Genomic DNA, 21,175 nt, shown 5'->3' with positions numbered 1-21,175 from the left:
CTGAATTCATTGAAAATGGGAGACAGTACACCGACTGCAAGAAAAAGTCACGCTATACTGGTTTTTCATTGCTTCTCTTACTTCCGACACTGTATTCTATTGCGCTACAATCTGAATTCTATGAAACAACAGTACGCAATAAATAAAGGAAGCAATCAAAAGGCAACTGAAAAGCACACGGCCTCTAGCACAGCGCAGTGCAATTGCTAGAGAAGGCAGAAAAACCATTAAGTGGTCCTGCCAAGACCACTCCAGCAATTTCCAAGTGGTCTGTTGGGGTGGGGAGCTTGGGCTCTAGAAACATTTTTACTATTCTTAATTACATTCCTATCTCACCATTTTCTCCAAGGAGTTCAACGTGGTAAACAAGGTTCCCCCCCTTTCATTTGGTCCCCATAACAACCCTGTGAGGTAGGTCAGGCTGAGAGAGACAGTGGCTGGCCCACAAGGTCACACACACCCAGTCCAACACTCTAACCACTACACCGTGCTGCCTCTCCTGCGGCCCCAGGCCTCTTGACATCATTTTCAGAGCCCTCAGAAGTGAAGGGAAGCTACACTCAGTGACTCGAGCAGCTGCCTTGTGTGAAGAAAAAAAAGTACCCCCCAACTGTCTCATTTTAAGCGGGATAGCCAGAATAACAAAAGCCAATCCTGACTTCTGTTTGCATCCCAAAATGTCCCGGTTTTTGCTCCAGACGAAAGGCTCTCACTCTGGCACTTGCCAGGTGGTTTGTGCTGGAGCATCTTCCCACCCAGCGCTCTGATGTGACGCTGCTGACGAGCGTCAGAGCATCTTCTGGACCTTTCTGATTCAGGCCAGAGCAGCCAGATTGGAAGGCACTCTGGTGCAACCTTGCAGACACCCTGATTTTTTTTTGGGGGGTGCAAGTTTTGGGAGGGGGATGCAAAAATAAACCCCTCTGCTTCACCGCTGCAACCCCAGTTAGAGGAGCGCATAAACCCATCTCTCACGGGAGCGCCCGCACTGATTGGCAGCTTCAGACGGGAGCCTTGTCCGCACCATAGCTGGAGATGTTGGGCACTGAATGGTGGACCTTTGGAATGCAAAGCCTGGTGTTTCGCCCCTCTGGGCAGGGATCCAGGTCGGCGGGGCGTCTGTGTGTGTGTGTGTTCAATAAAAGTGTAGGGGAGGAATCTTTACTTTCCCAAAACAGCAGCAGTGAAAGGCAGGGGGAAGAGGCAGGGGTGCTAGGCCCTTCCCACCCACCTCCAGTCATTCCAGCCCACGCCGCTCCCTTACGTTTATCCAGACGTCAGTGACTTCCTCGTAAATGATGAAGGGGTGGACGTTCCCCGGCACAGCTTTGGCAAACTCCTGGCGCTGCTCCTCGCTCTCCGGAACCGGGATGAAGAGGGCAGGGGGGAACAGGACGAGCTGGAGCTGATGCTGAGGCCGGTCGAGGAACATGGCCCAAGCACTGAGCAGAGAGAGAGACACAGAGAGAAAGAGAACGAGGGAGTGGGAGAATCAATATTCCGTAACTGGGAGACCCCCAAAATGGACAGCCTCACAAGGTGGTAGCCTCTCCTCCCAGGTGAATTTGATTTAAATCAAATCGATTTAAATCACGATTTAAACCACTAGTCAGTAAGACTTGATTTAAATCACTAGTCAGACTTGATTTAAATCATATTTTTTTTACAGAAAGACTCATTCTTGCTGGTATAATCTTAATATTTACAACCAGATGAAGGTTTCACTTTTGGAATAATACATTTTCAGAGTAGTATTTACAGTGATATCAAACATTACTGATTTGAAATAAAAAAATTCCTTCAGTAGCACCTTAAAGACCAACTAAGTTTTTATTTTGGTATGAGCTTTCGTGTGCATGCTGATGAAGTGTGCATGCACACGAAAGCTCATACCAAAATAAAAACTTAGTTGGTCTTTAAGGTGCTACTGAAGGAATTTTTTAATTTTGTTTCGACTCAGACCAACACGGCTACCTACCTGTAACTATTACTGATTTGGTTATACTATTAGAAATCTGATTGTCTTCCAAAGCAACTACTCTATTCCGAACTTAAAAATGGAAAGTGTAATGCTGGTGGACAACAAAAGAGGTTTAAAGACTGTCCCAAGGCAAATCCTTAAAAAATGTAGTATAAACACTGACAACTGGGAAACACTAGCCTGTGAGTGCTCCAGTTGGAGAACAGCCTTTACCAAAGGTGTCATGGGCTTTGAAGAAACTCGATCTCAGGACGCAAGGGAGAAACGTGCTAAGAGGAAGGCATGCTTGGCAAAGCCACACCGTGATCAACTCCCGTCTGGAAACCAATGTCCCCACTGTGGAAGGACGTGTGGATCCATGACATGCTTCTGACTATGTCAGGGGCCAGCAAACTTTTTCAGCAGGGAGCCGGTCCACTGTCCCTCAGACCTTGTGGGGGGGGCTGGACCTTTTTTGAGGGGGGGGGGAGAACAAATTTCTATGCCCCACAAATAACCCAGAGATGCATTTTAAATAAAAGCACAAATTCTACTCATGTAAAAACACCAGGCAGGCCCCACAAATAACACAGAAATCCATTTTAAATAAAAGGAAACATTCTACTCATGTAAAAACACACTGATTCCCAGACCGTCTGCGGGCCAGGTTTAGAAGGCGATTGGGCAGGATCCAGGCCCCGAGCCTTAGTTTGCCCACCCATGGAATATGTCTTCATTATGTTTTTATCACTGTTGTTTTGTAACGTGTTTCTAATGCTGAAATCTTTTGAAAAAGGTCAGTATGTAAATTGAATTAACAACAACAATGTATTAAATTTGTATACTTCCCCTCATTCGCAGATCTCAGGGCGGTTCCCAACATAAAATCACCATATAAAACCACAAATTAACATAGCAAAAAATAAGAACAACAACAAACCAAGAATCCCCCCTCGTGATTCAGTTTTGTTCGGATTGAATGGAAAGGCAATGGAAGTGTGGATGAGCCCTAAATCTGTGACAACTTCTCAGGCAGGGGGCTGGACACAGACACACAAGGAGAGGAACCACAGTGGGAAGCTGCAAGACATCCACTTTGCATGCAGAAAGGCCCCAGGCTCAATCCCCCGTTAAAGAAGAACAGAGGGGCCCAGCGGCAAGGAACACCTCTTTCTTTCTCTGCTGAGGCCTTGGAGAGACACTGCCACTAAGGGCAAGCGACACTGGGCCAGATGGACAAACGGTCTGGCCAGGGGTAAGGAGCTCCCTGCTTTCCCCACTGCATCACAAAGTCCACTTACTATTTACCATCCTGGGTCCACCCGGCCCGTGCGATGTACTCCACCCGCGGGAACATCGTTGCAAAGGGGTGCACCAGCTCCTTGTCCTGGGAAGATACTATCTGCAAACAGGAAAGGGGAGAGGGGGAAAGTCACCACTCATTTTACCCACCACTGACAGCACCCGCTCCATCAGGCCACGGGAAAAACAGCTAGGGTACTTCAGCTGGTAGAGCACGAGACTCTTAATTTCAGGGGTGGTGGGTTCAAGCCCCACATGGGGCAAAAGGTTCCTGCATGGCAGGGACTTCAGACAAGACGGCCCCTGGGGGTCCCTTCCATCTCTATGATGCCAGTGCTGTAGAGCGGCCTTCGTATCTATGCGCCCAGGGGATTTCTGGAACCTGTAACTGTTGGGAATGTCCAAGTGTGGCTGAATGCATGCAGGTGTCAGTGGTCGAGGGAGAGGTGTGAATGCTGAGCGAGCGGAATTCTATGTTATGGGCTTTGGTGCTTTATAGATTTCACTGTTTATATGAATTTTTATTTATTTCACAGGCAGCTCCATGTTTACGCAGGGGTTGCGTTTTGAGGCACCACATTCATCTGTGAAATCGTGCATAATCGAAAGCCGTTTGAAAAGCCTGCAAGCACCCTTTTAGTGACATCTTTGCGATGTTTCCAGGTCACTTCTGGGTTTGATGCAATGTACATATATACTGAACATGAGGAAACAGAAAGCTTGCCTGCATTTATTTATTACATTTAGGAGCGCCAACTTTTTCTTCCAGGGAGCCCAAGGTGGTGCCCAAGGTTTTCCTCCTTCCTCATTTTATCCTCACAACAACTCTGGGCGGTAGGTTAGGCTAAGAGACGGCGACTGGTTGCTGACACGAGCCTCGTTGGCACAAAACGCCTGGGCTCAGAGATCTGCACCGGCTGCCAATTTACTACTGGGCCAAGTTCAAGGCACCACTACAGTGGTACCTCTGGTTACGGATTTAATTCATTTCAGGGTGCCATGCGCACCCCGAAAAATCCGTAACTAGAGGCACTGCTTCTGCGCACATGCGCAGTGTGATAGAGTGCTTCTGCACGAGTGGCGAAACCCGGAAGTATACACTTCCGGGTTTGCCACGGCCGTAACCCGAGGTAACGCAACACAAGGTACCACTGTATTAGCATGTAAAGCCATTAGTGACTTGGGACCAGTTTGATTGCGAGATTGCCTTACCCCACTCGACTGCTGCAACTGGCGGAACTGGCACAGTTACAGGTGCCACATAATACACCTTCTACCCTTGTAAGAGCTCCATCGTTTAGTGTCGCAGCACCTGCACTTCGGACCCCTTGCTTGTTGAGTTCAGGCCGCTGCCTGTGCTCTCTAAAAACATTCCTGTTTAGATAAGCCCAGCCAGATGCTCAGAAAGCTGATGTGGGTTTTAACACGTTTTTAGTAATTTAACTTTTGAGCGTTTGGGGTTTCCCCACCCCCACAATCAAGCAGTGCCTAAATCTTATGAAATAAAACAACAGCAAATATCTTATGCAGGCCACCAAGGATACATCTTTCCTCAATGGTTAACAGATGTCTGGTTTCTATTGAAATATATTATGTTTTTTATTGCTGAAAAATGCTTTGGTATATTTTTAAGACATAGCAGCGTATATTTTTACAAGTAAATAACAGTGTTATATAAATATTTGAAATTAATAATAAATAGATATCAGGAAATAGAAATGTTCACATGTTGTGGGGGGTGTCTAAATACAGTGGTACCTCGACTTACGAAGACGATCCGTTCCGCGGCGCTGTTCGTAAGGCGAGGTTTTCGGACGTCGAAGCGCCCGATTCTGCGCTTCTGCGCATGCGAAGACCATGCACGCCACTTCTGCGCAGATGCAGAACGCACGCGGCGAAAAGACTTCCAGGGTTGTCGACTTTGCAAGTCGAAACCTTCGGAAGTCAAAGCATTCGTATGTCGAGGTACCACTGTATGTACAATTTTTTTGGCTGAGGATTTTTAAGGAGATAACTGAAATCACTGGGTTAAAGCTGACCGAAAGTTCTGAGGCAGCATTATTATCAAGGTTCACAGGCTATGACACACGTGCTCAACAAAAATTTTCACAGCAGCATGAATTATAGCAAAGAAGTGGAAGGGGGCGAGCAGAATATAAAATGGAATAATGGTATAAAGAGGTGTCGGATATAGCCATTAATGATAAATTAACATGTGCCATTAAGGTTAGACGGGGAATATGCAGGAGAAATTATTTTGAGGAGATATGGAGAGTGTTTGTAGAATTTGTACTGTTAAAATGGAAAGGCTGTTAAAACCATCGCAAGAGGTGCTGACATTTTGGGAGGTTGGATAGTTACAATGGGGGTGGGGTGCACAGTTTTATTCTTATGTATTTATGATTATTACTTTGTCAAAATAATTTTTTTTAATAAAGTAACCGTTTAAACTCAGAAAAAGGAAAAAAATTAGTAATAAATAGGCCAACAGCACAGCACACATAATTCAACTTCAACAGAGATGCCAACTTCTGCAAAAACTGTTTTTGGCTACAAAAGCTCTGGAGAACTCCCAGCAGGTTCAATTTGGCAGCGCTGTATTTTAGGGCTGTACGGGCAGTTCCCTGCACAGGACGCCAAGCTGAGGAGGACGCAAAATTGAGATTTTGGAGATCTTATTACGAAAGATTACCAAAATCCGCTCCCTGGATTTGGGATTGGTTCTGGGCACTGCAGAACGACTGTTAATACCTTGAGCTGCTTTTGAGTTTGCTTTGTGAAGGAAAGCCCAAGAGGAAAGAAGTCAAAGACAATTAACAAACGGCAAGCCAGCTCCCTTACCTTCCCTTGGCTATCCACTTGAACCTCAGCAAGCTTTAGCGAGATTTTGGGGTTCTTGCTGCCTGGAATGGAGGGGAAGGACATGAGGAGGCAGCTGAGCTGAATGCTTTTAATACTCGCCCCCCCGCCCCCGCCGATTTCCCTTCATGTAGGTTGTAGAAGGGCAAGCCCAGTTCTTGGCTGGTCAGTAGCACAGGATTGCCATTTCTACCACTATTACAACACCAAAACCTACTATTAGACTGCCTTGCATTTTTTTCTTGTGAGTAACAACTGCAACGGCCACTGGGCTACAAAAGATTAAATGATCTGGCTCTCCTGGAAGAAAATCAGAATCCATGGAAAGTGGAGGCGCCTCCTAAGGTATTCTGCGAGTCCCGGGTTCAACTCCGGCCACCTCTGGTTAAAAGGATTAGGGCAGAAGGCGATGTCGTCTGCCGGGTGGGGTTTTCCAAGCTCCCTCCATCCTCACCCCACAGCTCCCCCACTGACCTGTCCTGGGGTAGCGGTACGAGTCCGTCTTTCTTTCTTCCAGGGCGGGAGAAGGAACGTGGATGATCTCCACCTCCGACTCGTCCACCTCCTCATAGAGGATTCGTAATGTTTTCCAGCCCTCGGGACCTAGATAGAGGAGGCAAGATGGGGAGGTAATTCTGAGGCAGCTCCTCCCAGCAGTCTCTTCTTGCATACACTGACCTTGGAGCGTGGCCCATTCAACAAGAAGAGGACTGTACAACACAGACTTCTTCTGGATGAAGCAATGCGGGGCAGGAAAATGCTGCTGTATTTCTCCAAGGAAAACACTCCTGCTCACATGTCTAGAAGCTTGTGGTCCAAGGGTGCATTTGCAGAGCAGTTTATCCCATTTTCCCAAGGTTTTCCCCCTAACTGTTAATTTCTGCATTGTGTTTTGAGCTTTCACACGACACAAAAGCCACTTCCAGAAATGCAGCAGAACATGGTGCAAGCTTTGAGGTCATTTCCATGTTGTTTGCTTGGGGGAGGGGATTTTCATTTGCAAAATATCACAAAAATAAGTGCTAAACCTGTGCTCTATTCTGCTATATTTCTGGAAGCGGCTTCTATGCCATGTGAAAGCCTATTGTGGAAACTGATGAGAGGGAAAAGTAATTATTCACGCAGCACACAGTTCGCCTACGGAACTCGCTCGCCTCAAAAAGGATATTGTAGAACTGCAAAAGGTTCAGAAAAATGGGCAATACCTCAAGGACTGCCCTTCTCCATATAAACCAACCCAGACACTGTGCCCAAAACCCTCCCTTTAAAAATAAAGTTGAGACTGCAGCCCTCGTTGCTCTGAAAAGGCTGGAATGAACACAAACACAGGGAGCTGTCAAATAGCCAGGCCCTTCTTTGTGTGCCTCCTCCACGAGAGGTCCAGAGAGTGGCAACACAAGAACCAGCCTTTTCTGTGGTGGCTCCCCATTTGTGGAATGCTCTCCCAAAGGTTTGTCTGGTGCCTTCATTATACATCTTTAAATGAAATTGTTCCTCTTCCACCAGGCCTTTGGCCAATTAATATTCTACAACCTTTTAAATGTGTTGGGGGTGTATTGTTTCGCTTTGTTATTGTTTTAACTATTTATTTTGTGATGTCATCCTGTATTTTTATATTGTGAACAGTCCTGAGATTTTCAGATGAAGGGCGGTACAGTGGTACCTCTACTTACGAATTTAATGCGTTCCAAACACCCATTTGTAAGTCGAAAAAAATCGTAAGTCGAATGCCATAGGAATGCATTGGGAGAAAAAATTCGTAAGTAGAAGCAACCCTATCTAAAAATTCGTAAGTAGAAAAAATCCTATCTGAACCGCATCCAAGATGGTGGACAGAGCTCCGTTCGTAAGTAGAAACATTCGTAAGTAGAGTTACCACTGTATATGAATAAATAATAATAATAATAATAATAATAATAATAATAATAATAATAAGGTAAAGGACCCCTGGATGGTTAAGTCCAGTCAGGTGACTATGAGGTTGTGGCACTCATCTCGCTTTCAGGCCGAGGGAGCCGGCGTTTGTCTGCAGGCAGCTTTCCGGGTCATGCGGCCAGCAGGACTAAACCGCTTCTGGCGCAACGGGACACCGTGATGGAAACCAGAGCGCACGGAAATGCTGTTTACCTTCCCGCCACAGCAATACCTTTTTATCTACTTGCCCTGGTGTGCTTTTGAACTGCTAGGTTGGCAGGAGATGGGAGAAGGCTGATCTAAGGGCTGGTAGGATTGTTGCGTGGCCTAGGTGCCCAGAGCACTCACCTTCTTGGCAAGATGTGGGACACCACCAGTACCCTGTAAACCGGTCAAACTCCTCCTGAATGACGAACGTGGCTACGCCTGCAGATTTGGGGTCATCTAGCACGCTGGATAAGCCTGCAGTGGGGAGAAAGGAGGCAGAGTTTGGGCCAGGGAATTGAATCTACCACAGCTGCCTTACAGCAACACTGGCTCTGATCACCTAGCCCTGAGTGGTTTTCTCCGATGGGCAGCAACTCCCCTAAGAAGAAAGGAAGCTGCCTTGCTCATAGTCAACAATGAATCAAAAACAAACCCCTGTGCTGCAATAAGAACCAATCACAAGAATACAAACACAACACGTACGCTAATAGTTACCGTGTTTCTCCAAAAATAAGAACCGTCTTATATTTATTTTTCCTCAAAAAAAAACCACTGTGGCTTATTTTCAGGGGATGTCTTATTTTTTATTAAGTATGGTACAGTTTACCCTACAAGGTTAAACTGCCTATCACTATGGCTTATTTTCGGGGTATGGCATATTTTCGTGGTATGGCATATTTTCGTGGTATGGCATATTTTCAGGGTATGGCTTATTTTCGGAGAAACTCAGTAGTAGCGAATAAATAATAGAATAAATTTAGGAATAAGCCAATCAGAGTTCATATGTACAAAATAACAGAGTGGTAGCGAGGACCGTCAAGCCATGTGTTCAAAACAGATATCTAAGGACAGTCTCGCTATTGTCTTTCAAAAGTTTCAATGGAAGACGTCTCAAAAACCTCAAAAGGAGCGTCTCCGGAATGATACTACTGTTTCGTAATAGTCTTCATTAGCCGATATTTTTCAACAGAATATGTAAGTAAGATTCATGCTAAGGATCAGTGCTCACTGATGCTACTGTTACAAAATAGTAGTATCATTCCGGAGACTCTTGAGGCTTTTGAGATGTGTTCCGTTGAAACTTTTGAAACACTATTGTGAGACTGTCCTTAAGACATCTGTTTTGAACACACGGCTATCACTCTGTTATTTTGTACATATGAACTTTGATTGGCTTATTCCTATAATTTGAATATCATTATTCTATTATATATTCTCTACTATTAGCCTACGTGCTGTGTTTTTATTGTTGTGACTGCTCATAGCCAAGGCCATTTTATGAAATGACCGAGCCAGGTCCTCTCTTCCATGTCCTTCTGCAGACAAGGCACACGTGCGTAGAGGTGTGCGAGTCAAGATGACTGTGTTCCCTTCTCTCCAGAGCAAGTCATCCTCTGCTTTTGGGGTCGCAGGGAGCTGCAGGAGGGCTTTTTACATTCCTCGTTTCATGTCACCTGCCCTGCCCTGGCAGAGGACCCCAGTGGTCATACAGGAAGTCCCTAGCATGCCATCCAAAGAATGATTTGTGTCCCCCAACAGCATCATCTCACTGCCCCTGAGGAATTATCGTAAGAAGGGAAGGATCAGAGGTGGCTCTGCTTTTGGGGTGGCCACTAACTTAAAAGTCAACTCACCTTGTCTTCAAATTATTCACCTGACTAGCCTACAGGGTTCTGAACAAACCTGAACAAATGTTTACCACCCTCCAAAAAGCTCTAAGGATTGTAATTCTGATTTACAGGATACATTGGAATCGGTTACACAAGAATTCCCTCTCTCTTCAGCTATCATATTGGATTATTTGAATGCAAGGGACAGAAAGACTAGGCTTGGGCCCCGAGGTCATTGTACACCTCCCATTTAGGAAATCTATGGACAAGACCATTAACCATGCTGGTATTTGCAAAGAATACATGAAGGATTAGCAGTATCAACCCTGCCATGTGGGAATCCCTTTGCAAATGACCACAGTGCCTGGAAACAGAAAGTCAGGTCATGTATCCACAGCAGTGATCAGAGGAGGAATGGTTGCTGGGAGGAGCACAGGGGAAAAAAGCCACGGTGCCTCTGCAGCAGCCCAACAGGACACCATCCTCTGTCCCAACTGCAACAAAACATGTCTCTCCTACACCGGTGTCTACAGCCAAAGCAGGCGCTACAGCCTTCCAACAGTTTGACTTCATCTTTAAATTCCTGCATTGTCTCCTGAGACAGATGCGAACAAAAATTGCCTTAACTTACCAGCTAAGTTAATTTATTAATTTAGAGGCTGATCTGGCACCAGGCAGAAAAAATACCACAGGGATGTTTATTTCCCCCTCAACACAAGACGGGAATGTTATAGACTGCGCTCACCTTTCTGGCAATACGTCAGCCTCCGCTCCTCCCCCGTCTCGATGCTGGCAACCCAAAGGTCGTTGTTGTTAATGAACGAGAAGAAAGATGGATTGGCGGAGCAGATCTTGGGATCCATTCTGGGGCCTGAGCACTGTGTCTTGATTTCCAACGGCTTCATCGGAGACACCTGCGGGCAAGCAGCGCACACACCTGTGAACTATCCACGTGGGGAGAGAAAAAATTTTCTCCCTTTTTTGCAAGTACTAGAACTCGTGTGCAACCCATGAAGTTGAACGTTCAGAGGTTCAAGGTAGACAAAATAGAAAGGTTCAGAAAGGGGAAACCCAAAGAAAAGCTTCTGGTTGTTGTTGGTTTTTTTAACAAAGGTTATTTTAAACCATGGGTTGGCAAAATAAGGCCCACGGGCCAGATCGGGCCCAATTGCCTTCTGGATACGGCTTGCAGATGGTTTGGGAATCTCCGTGTGGATCGCCAGCGCACACATTCTTTCATTCTCTCTCCCTTTCCCTCACATGGCAGCGGCGGCACCTCCTCCCTCCACCTGGCTTCTCCCTGCCCTGCCTAGAGGAGGAAGGGGGCTGGGCTTTGTTGGTGCCAGCAGCAGCAGCTACCATTTTAAGCCAGCGTTTCTCAACCGCTGTTCCACGGCACACTAGTGTGCCGCGAGTTGCTGGCTGGTGTGCCGCGACGTGCGGCGACGAGAAGGGCGATTTGCATTGTCACATGCCTGGCGGCCGCCAATAGACAGCGCTGACCCGCCGGAAAGCAATATTTCTCCTCCTCTTTCCCAAAGCTCAGTGCAAACGACTGGAGGGTGGTTTTAGACAAACTTAAAGAAGCTGGCTGGATGAGCTCAACCTGAAACTTGCTGAGCAAAGGATTGTGCTGGCAGAGAAATCAGCGGCTTGTGAAGCCTTATTACAGGAGATTGCAACCAACACAGCAATTGGCAAGTGTTTCTTACAGTCATAATTATATAGTCAATATAGGGCGGCACAGAGTTAAAAATTTTAACTTTTTAAATGGTGGTGTGCCTCGTGATTTTTTTCATGGAACAAGTGTGCCGTGGCCCAAAAAAGCTTGAGAAACACTGTTTTAAGCAACCCCTCTCCAGAGCCCTTTCGAGTGCCGCTCATCATCCCTCTGCTGCTGCCGCCGCCAGCCCCTGCCGCTCGCAAGACACAGGTAAGCAGCCACTGGGGCTCGTCCGGCCCACCACAAGGTCTGAGGGACAGTGGACCGGCCCCCTGCTGAAAAAATTTGCTGACCCGTTTTAACCATCCTTTTCACTTCATTATATACCATATTATGATGTATTATTATAGGACAGGCACCCCCAAACTTCGGCCCTCCAGATGTTTTGGACTACAATTCCCAGCTTCCCCCACCACTGGTCCTATTAACTAGGGATCATGGGAGTTGTAGGCCAAAACATCTTTAGAGCCACAGTTTGGGGATGCCTGTTATAGGGACAGAACTACCTACTGTACCTACTTGTCAGGGTTGAGACAGAGGACGAGGAAGAGTGGTGGCTAGCCCCCCCTGACGAGCCCCCACAGAGGCAAGCCCCCACAGAGGAATCTGAGGAATTCACACCTGGGGAAGACTGGTGGAGGCACTCCTCGGAAGAAGAGCAATCTGACAGGGAGGAGGGAAGATCAGAACTGCAGCAACAAGTCGATCCAGAACCAGGCCCCAGTCAGGCAGGTTATCAGATGGCCCCTTTCCCCCCCCCCTCTCTGCAAAGGAACGTAGAGCTGAAAAACGCCAGCTGCAATTGGAAACAGCTGCAGCTCATAAAAAGAGGGGGAGGGAACCTGCTACTTAAGAGAGAGGCGGGCTGGCCACTCCTCAGCGTCTGCAACGTCGTACTGAAGTGCCTAGTTGCCTAGCTCATCTTGTCTTTGGTTCCTGTGATCTTGATCTGGCTTCCCTGACCTCGGCTTTTGGACTTCTGGCTTGACTCCAAGTAAGACTTCTACTCTTGACTCCAAGTAAGACTTCTGGCTTGAACTGACCTTCTCTACTCTTGACTCCTATGTAACTGCCTGACTTCAACTGACTCTGACCAGTCTATTGACCTTGGCTTTTCCGACCCCGTCTGCTGCTCTTCAGTGTGCCTACTTGCTGGCACCTTAACACTACTGTACAGAAATTTATTCATGTATGCGACTACAGCAGCAAGAATGTTACTTGCCCCAAAATGGAAAGAAGCAGCAAGTTTCAGCAAAGGAAAAAATGGATGCAAAAACTTATGGAATATGCAGAAATGGTGAAACTTACTGGAAGAATAAGAAATCAAGGTAACGTTTATATATATATATATATATAAAAGAATGGAAATTGTTGAATATTTACAGATAAATTGTAAATAGATAAGAACATTGGCAGGATTATTGTAATAACCTGCAGTTTCGTAAGAGTATATATTTAAAGAAGATGAAAAAAACGAACATATTAAGGTAATTTGGATATGCAGAAGTTATTAAATATAAATTTAAGGAACCGCAGAAAGAGGGGGAAGGAAGCCGAGTTTTGAAACGTCAAAATGATTGTAAAATTAGTGAAATGTATAAACCTGAAAAGTGTATTTTTTTTAAAAAAAGGGAGGGCAACCAAAGTTATCAGAGATTGAGCAATTTCCCCTATAAGGAAAGGTTACAACATTTGGGTTTGTTTGCTTTTTAGTTTAGAGAAAAGGCAAGTAAGAGAAGATGTGTTAAGAGATGCATGGTGTGGAGACAGTGGATAAAATCATAGAATTGTGGAGTTGGAAGGGACCCTGACAGTCATCTAGTAGTCCAACCCCCTGCATTGCAGGAATTTCTTCTCAAGGTGGGGCTTGAACCCACGACCCTGAGATGAATGGTCTTCAGGGAGAAGTGTTTCTCCCTCTCTAGAACACAGGGCCATCCATGGTGGGAGCAGAACGCTGGGCGATTCAAGACAGGCGAAAATGACAGACTTACTCAAGCAGGGAGAAGTCAGAACTATGGAAATCGCAAGAGGTAATGACCGACAGCCACCAATTTGGATGGCTGGATGATTCAAAGAGGGTGAGGCTATCAATGGCTGCTCTTCACTATGCTATCAGGATCAGTAGGCTTCTAAATAAAAGCCTCTAGGGAACAGCAGCGGGAGAATGTGGCTCACAACCTTCCTGGCTGTGGGCTTCCTAGAATAAGCCGCTGTTTGGCTACTGCTAGAACAGATGCCTGACTAGCTGGGCTTTTTACCCGACACAAATCATCTTCATCATCATGTTTCTAGGTTCCCAGGAGGTGTCCTAGCTGGCCATAGTAGGAAGCAGGACTGGACAGGCCTTTAGCCTGACCCGGCAAGGCTCTTGTTTCACTCTTATGGGTAGAGCGTCTTTTGATGGCTACTAATCAGGAGAGCAAGGAGAACCTCCATATCCAAGGGCAGTACAGTGGTACCTCTGGTTGCGAACGGGATCTGATCTGGAGGTCTGGTCACATGCCGAGGAATTCGCAACCAGAGGACCGCGATTTAGTGCTTCTGCGCATGCGCGCACTGCGTAAAGCACTTCTGCGCATGCGGCAAAACCCGGAAAAATACTTCCGGGTTTGCCACGTTCGCAAAGTTGACGTATCCAGAGGGATACGTAAGCGGAGGTACGACTGTATACCGACCATTACCAAGCACTGTAGATAAGCACAGGAGAGCAAAGAGAATTTCCATATCCAAGGGCAGTTTGTGAGGATTAGCAAGTAACCACTAAGGGGTTAAACTGTGCTGTGAGTCACCTGATCACTGGGAGGTCCCTACATATGGGAATGTTCTTTGTTCTGTGTGTTGTAAATCAGTTTCGTTTTTGCTCGGAAGAGAGAAGCAATGTCCGCTGTCTCTCCCGGTTTAGTTGTAAAAAAAGCTTTTTAGTTTAGTATTAAGCTGTTCTTCATGAGTTTTATTAGTGAGCTACTTCTAGAAAAGCCACACAAGCTTTCGACTGTGCAACAGGTACTCTGCATTTTGCCAAGAAACACGCTGAGCTGGGAGCGTGCCGGACCTTTGTGAACTTTGGCAAAGCCCTAATTGAGCCATAAAATACTCATTAGGGCAATAAAACTTCACACAGTTTACTAACAATGACCAAGCGCTGTGGATCAGCGCAGCGTGTGATGGCTGCTGCCTTTCACGCACGCTCACCATAAAGCCGTTCTTGCCTCCGTCCCGGCAGTGGAAAAGGCTGTTGCTGGCCTGGAACAGGAAGAGGCCGCTCTCGCTGTGGAAGTCGTAGGAAGTGATCCCGAAGACCCCTAGCCGCTTGCGTTCCCTCAGCAGCTCTTCCTCCCTGGAATACATCCCGTGGTGGGGGGTGGCCTGGTGGAAAGCAGGGGAGGGCCCCCCCAAAAAAGGTCATGAAGAAAAGGTACACGCAGAGAAAACACAAGAAAGCTCCCGCCACCAACCTACTGTGCAAATCTTATTTGTTTACCCAGGGGGATTTGTACCCCCAAGAGCGGCTTCTGTTAGAAGAAGACAGTCCATGCCTGCAGGCTTAGAATCTAAAAATGCACAACACACAAGGGAAGTGCTAGTTCTGACCTACAAAGCCTTAAAACGGCTCAGGACTGCAATACCTCAAGGACCGCCTCTTTCCATATGAACCCACCTGGACCCTGAGATCATCCTCTGAGGCCCTCCTTCGTGTGCCTCTTCCGCGAGAGGTCCGGAGGGTGGCAACATGAGAACAGGGCCTTTTCTGCGGTGGCTCCCCTTCTGTGGAATGCTCTCCCCAGGGAAGGTCACCTGGCACCTTCATTATACATCTTTAAGCGCCAGGCAAAAAGGTTCCTTCTCAACCAGGCCTATGCTCTTTTAAAATGTAGTGGTTTTTTTGGGGGGGGAGCTATTGGGTTGTTGTTTTCCTTTTTGTTATGTATTTTGCGTTTTTATAGCTTGATTTTATTCTGTGAACCGCCCTGAGAGTCCCTAGTATAGGGCGGTATATAAAATTCAATAAATAAATAAATAAATAAGAGAAATGGGAAGGTGGGGGGGATCAAACTCAGGCACTGGTTTTGAAACAGCTGTTCTTATGATCAGCTTGCATAGTTTTAGGGACAGGAGGTGCCTGATGGGAGCTGGTCTTTCAACAAAGCTGATGGAGCGAGTCTTCTGCTTCCTATCTCTCTCACTTAGGCAACCTGATGGAATAGGAGCTGAGGCCAAGCAGAGTGAAGCCACAGCCCACCCTCCAACGCGCCTCACCTGGAAATGGTCCAGCATCTGCTTCCACGACAACAGGAGCAAGGCTTCCTTCCGTACCTTTTTGGGAATCTCGGAGTAGAGGAGGGAGTTCTCCCTGCTTCCGTATGGCATTCCTGTTGAAATGGGAACGGATTCAAGCGCGTGCTTTTACACTATTGTGCCACAAGTTCTCTAGAATTCTCTCCTCGTAGAAGTGAAGCAAAAACCCCATAATCGCCATTCCAATATTTGTTGAAAACGCCACTCTTCACCTCCTCAAATTAGTCTACACACAGCTCCCGCTGTCCGAACGCAATACATTCTCAGGAAATCAATTGTTAGTTGAACGTTCGCATAACAAGCCAACAATTTCCACTGATTCCCATGGGGAATTTTCTAATGCACAAAACTTGATCCCAAAGTAACAGGGAAATCCAGGGAAACCCTCTGAATCCTTACAAAAAGCAAACAATAAAGGGGGAAATGCTCTCTTATTTGTGCGATCTCTCCCCGTCCCTCTCTCCCACCACGGTTTCTGGCAAAATGACTGCCGCAGACCAGCAAAAGACAAAAAAGGCTTGTTTAAGACCCACTTATTTGTTTACAGTACAACACACAGGTTTGGATATCTGAATCTGTGGTGTCCATAGCGAGGTTTGGGTACTAACTCACCGTGTTTGGATAAGTGAATTTTCATATACTGAGAATTTGGATAGCAGGACATTCTTATTTCTGAACTTTCTTTCTTTTAAAGCTTTATTAGTTTTTAAAACACAACAAACACAAAACAAGACACTACACAGCAATCAGCAAATGGCAATCCAAAATTAACACTCCGTACACACAAAAAAGAAAAAATTGAGTTCATCTGTCACTAATTCTAACATGACTTCCAATGCCCCTCATTGTGCTTCCCACGTTTCACCACAGCTATGCACTTAACTTTATCTCTCCTAAGTTATTCCGTTATGTTAATTCTGTGGCGATCTCTTATTTCATGCAGAAATCAATCCAGACTTGCCAAAGAATTTATGTTGTTACAATGTTTTTTTAAATATTCTCTGTAAATATTCCATCTGTATGGTCTCAGAATCTTATTTATTTATTTATTTATTAAAACTAAATTTGAATTACAAATCAATCCAATACAAATCATAAATTTCCGAAATGAAAGATATATCCGAACAATGTACTCATGTAAAAACACCAGGCAGGCCCCACAAATAACCCAGAAATGCATTTTAAATGAAAGGACACATTTTACTCATGTAAAAACACACTGATTCCCGGACCATCCGCGGGCTGGATTCAGAAGGCGATTGGGCCAGATCCGGACCCTGGGCCTTAGTTTGCCTGCCCATGCCTTAGATCCACCCTCTAGCAAGAGAGTTGGGGGGGGGGAGAGGGGGAGAGAGAGAGAGAGAGAGAGAATCCGCAGAACTCCTAGAACCCACATTTGTCAGATGGAGTTGGATTTTGTTTCATTTTTAAGATTGTAAGCTGCTTCATGGAAGAAGCTCCTCAAAAAGGAGCGATGCTCATAGATAGATAGATAGATAGATAGACAGACAGACAGATATGTAGGCAGCCCTCCATTTACACGCGTTCAATATGTGCATGTGTATACGCATATAGCACCGAACCCGGAAGTAACCTGGAAACATCATAAAGGCGTAACTGAAACGTCACTAAAAGGGTGGAACCCGGGGGGTGGGGGCAGAACAGGGCGTTTGCAGGTTTTTTCCAATGGGTTTCAATTATATGCAATTCCACTGAGACACACGGTGCCTTGGAACGTAACCCCCCCCCATAAACCGGGGGGGGGGGGCGGCTGTCTCCGACCCTTTGGTTCCCAGCTCAATCCAATCTTACCCAGGTAATACAGCCGATGGGAGTGAGGGCTTGACGCTTCGGTCTTCCGCACGAACTGGAAGTCATGGGGCGCCTTGTTCACGATCATCCCCGTGTACTTCCGGCTGCTGTGGATGATGTCACGCAGCCCCTCCCACGAATGCTTCTCCACCTGGAAGTGGGAAGCGGACGTGTCCTCCATCTCCACGGCGTCTGAGCTGTCGGACAGGGCGTCCACCGCTGTCATCTTCAGCCTTCCTCCTGAATTGGTTAGGCAGCTGGTGGGGTGGGGAGAGAAAATTGGTGGATTGGGGAAACGGATAGAGAAAGGGAGAACGAAAGGGGAGGAGGGTGCGTCAATTCCACCCAGAGTCAGGGTTCATTCATTCAGTTTATCTCAGGCTTCCTCAACCTCGGCCCTCCAGATGTTTTGAGACTACAATACCCAGCATTCTTGACCACTGGTCCTGCTAGCTAGGGATCATGGGAGTTGTAGGCCAAAAACATCTGGAGGGGTGAGGTTGAGGGAGCCTGGTTTATCTGATAGTAAAGGTTCTCCTGAACTGTTATCAGTCCAAGCAAAATAAAAAAATTCCTTCAGTAGCACCTTAAAGACCAACTAAGTTTATATTTTGGTATGAGCTTTCGTGTGCATGCACACTTCTTCAGATTTCGTGCATGCACACGAAAGCTCATACCAAAATATAAACTTAGTTGGTCTTTAAGGTGCTACTGAAGGAATTTTTTTATTTTGCTTCGACTCAGACCAACACGGCTACCTACCTGTTATCAGTCCAGTCTGAGACCACACAGCTAAAGAACAACACACTCAGATAAGTGCTGGAGATGCAAAGAGGTAGAGGGAACATTCTTTCATATGAGGTGGACTTGTAAAATGGTAAAAGAATATTGGGAAATGATCCATAATGAACTGAAAAAAAATGCTTAAAAGTACTCTCCCCCCCCCAAAAAAAACAACAACCCCAGAGTCCTTTCTGTTGGGGATAACTCAGACTGAAATCCCCAGGTGTCAAAAAAGCTTATTTATGTATGCTACTACTGCGGCCTGTCTTTTGTTAGCCCCAAAATGGAAAATGCGCGAGGTCCAAAGAAAAATTGCAACTTAAGTTGACGGAATATGCGCAGCTTGCAGATTTAACATATAGAATAAGGGAACAAGAAGAACATACGTTTAGAGAAGATTGGAAAACGTTTCCTGAATACATGGGAAATAACTGTGTAAGGCTGAAAACGCTGGCAGCATTAAGAAAAAAATCAACAGTATAAATAAATGATGGTTGTAATAATGGAATACTGAATGGTATAGTTTTTGTAAAATATGCAGGGATCAAAGGTAAAGGGAAAGGACCCCTGACAATTCAGTCACGAATGACTCTGGGGTTGAGGCGCTCATCTTGCTTTACAGGCCAAGGAAGCTGACGTTTGTCCGCAGACAGTTTTTCCGGGTCATGTGACTAAGCCGCCTCTGGCGAACCAGAGCAGTGCACAGAAACGCCGTTTACCTTCCCACCGCAGCTGAACCTATTTATTTACTTGCACTTTGACGTGCTTTCGAACGGCTAGGTTGGCAGGAGCTGGGACCGAGAAACGGGAGCTCACCCCGTTGCGGGGATTTGAACCGCCGACCTTCCGATCGGCAAGCTCTGTGGTTTAGACCACAGTGCCACCCGCAGGGATTAATGATATGTAAAATGAACCATGGAAAAAGAAGAGAAGTCATCCATATTTTAAGGATGTAGAAATGAATACTTTAGACTGTAAAACAGAAAATTTAATAATATATATGACTCCCTCCTTCCTATCAGAAAAAAATATTTATACAAACTCCAAAAAGTACTGCCTGTGCTGGTTTGTCTTTCCTCCTCTCCACCAACCCCTTTTCCTTTCGTGCATTGTCTTTTGGACTGTAAGCCTGTGGGGCAGGTAACTCTTATTACTGATCGGTGCAAACCGATCTGGGAACTGTAATTTTGGTTTTTAGCTGCTTGCGAGCATGGTTATAAACATGGTCCGTAAAACAAAGGCTCCCCACGTGCCTTCAAAATAGCTCCCTGCATTAAAAAAAAAACCTAGCACATCAGACGGAAGGGTTCAAGCTTAGCCTTCTCAAAGATATTTTGCTTTGCTGGGTTCAGGGAGGCCTTTTACAAGGGGAAGGTTAAATGTGAAATACTCCACCTGCTGCCCAAAACAACACAGGACCAAAAACTGGGGCCACATCCACACCATACATTTAAAGCAGATGACTTACCCCCAAACAGAATCCTGGGAACTGTAGTTTACCCCTCCCACAGCTGCCATTCCCAGCACCCGGAACAAACTACAGTTCGCAGGATTTTTTTGGGGGGGGGGGGAAGAAGCCCATCTGCTTTAAATGCGGATGGAGTGGATGTGGCCTAGTTCGGAAGAAGCTGCTTTGTTCATCTAGCTCAGCCACTCTCCGGGGCTTCAGAACAGGGGACCTGAACAGCCTTGCCTGGAGACAGACTTCTTGCCCTCTACCCACTTCTTTATCATGCTTTCTCTCTCTAAAAAGAGAGAGCAGTATTCCAATCCTCATAGTTCTGGTTTAGACAGGATCATAGACAGCTGCCTCACACAAAGGCCACATCCACACCACGGAGCTACAATTCCCAGAGCTCCCTGTGGAGAGGAATCGGGGCCTCCTAACAACTCTCAGTGTCCTTAACAAACTACAGCTCCCAGAATTTGTTTTTGGTGCGGGGTGGGGTGGAAGCCACAAGCTGCTACAGCAGCACTCTAAATGTGTGGGTGCGAATGTGGCCAGAGGCCTCAGTCTAGCTATCTCCGTTGTTTCCGCACTGAGGACGGCAGCATCCCTACAGGGGTTAAAAAAACTAGTGTCGTTCCCCCAATCCTACCTGGAGATGGCGGGGTTTGAACCCGGGACCTTCTGCATGCAAAGCAGATGCTCTGCTACTGAGCAACAGCTCCTCCTGTAGGAAAGGAAGGGAAACTTTTCCTGAAAACACACGATGGTCCCAGCGTCTTTCGTAACATTGCGGGGGCAGCTATAAAACACATCATTTGGGTTGCCCCTGTATGAGCACTGATAAGGCTAAAGAACTGCCCAACCCTCAACCCCAGTTCCTCTTTGATCCTGGGACTCAACGATTTATGTACGCAAAATACATTATAGGCAACTCCCCATTTACGGGTGCTCGAGGCACACACGACAGCACAGGTGCGCATCGCCGCAAACCTGGAAGCGGCATGGAAAAGCCCTAAGAGAGCGTGAAAACTGCAAACATGGTGCAAAAACAGCCCCCGGCAATCCCACAAGCCTTTGCAAGTGCAATCCCACTGAACTTGCACTGAACTTTTGAGGCCTGTGGAGAGGTGGGAGTTGCAAGCTTTTTTCCAATGGTGTTCCCAATACCGTATTTACTCAACTCTAATGCGCCAACCTAGCAGTTCAAAAACACATCAAAGTGCAAGTAGATAAATAGGTACCACTCCGGCGGGAAG

The 21,175-nt window shown here is 46.3% G+C and overlaps 1 protein-coding gene across 2 annotated transcripts in view; it reads right to left on the bottom strand.

Moving 5' to 3' along the window:
- Positions 1 to 21,175, bottom strand: part of DPP9 (dipeptidyl peptidase 9) — a 49,272-nt gene that overhangs the window by 19,296 nt on the left and 8,801 nt on the right. Inside the window, exons 3-12 of one of the 2 annotated variants that reach the window (XM_035118412.3) lie at positions 20,569 to 20,643; positions 17,687 to 17,943; positions 15,836 to 15,948; positions 14,771 to 14,944; positions 10,598 to 10,766; positions 8,384 to 8,497; positions 6,596 to 6,724; positions 6,104 to 6,165; positions 3,262 to 3,362; positions 1,265 to 1,442 (exon numbers count right to left, since the gene is read on the bottom strand). In XM_035118412.3, coding sequence (XP_034974303.1) covers positions 1,265 to 1,442; positions 3,262 to 3,362; positions 6,104 to 6,165; positions 6,596 to 6,724; positions 8,384 to 8,497; positions 10,598 to 10,766; positions 14,771 to 14,944; positions 15,836 to 15,948; positions 17,687 to 17,943; positions 20,569 to 20,643 — 1,372 coding nt within the window. The remainder of the gene's footprint in view (positions 1 to 1,264; positions 1,443 to 3,261; positions 3,363 to 6,103; positions 6,166 to 6,595; positions 6,725 to 8,383; positions 8,498 to 10,597; positions 10,767 to 14,770; positions 14,945 to 15,835; positions 15,949 to 17,686; positions 17,944 to 20,568; positions 20,644 to 21,175) is intronic. The other variant, XM_035118414.3, reaches the window with a different exon arrangement.

Source organism: Zootoca vivipara, chromosome 6 (assembly GCF_965207765.1).
Source record: "Zootoca vivipara chromosome 6, rZooViv2.hap1.1, whole genome shotgun sequence".
Classification (NCBI taxonomy): Eukaryota; Metazoa; Chordata; class Lepidosauria; order Squamata; family Lacertidae; genus Zootoca; species Zootoca vivipara.
Note: the sequence above shows the minus strand (reverse complement) of the source record. Positions and strands in the feature narration are given on the sequence as shown.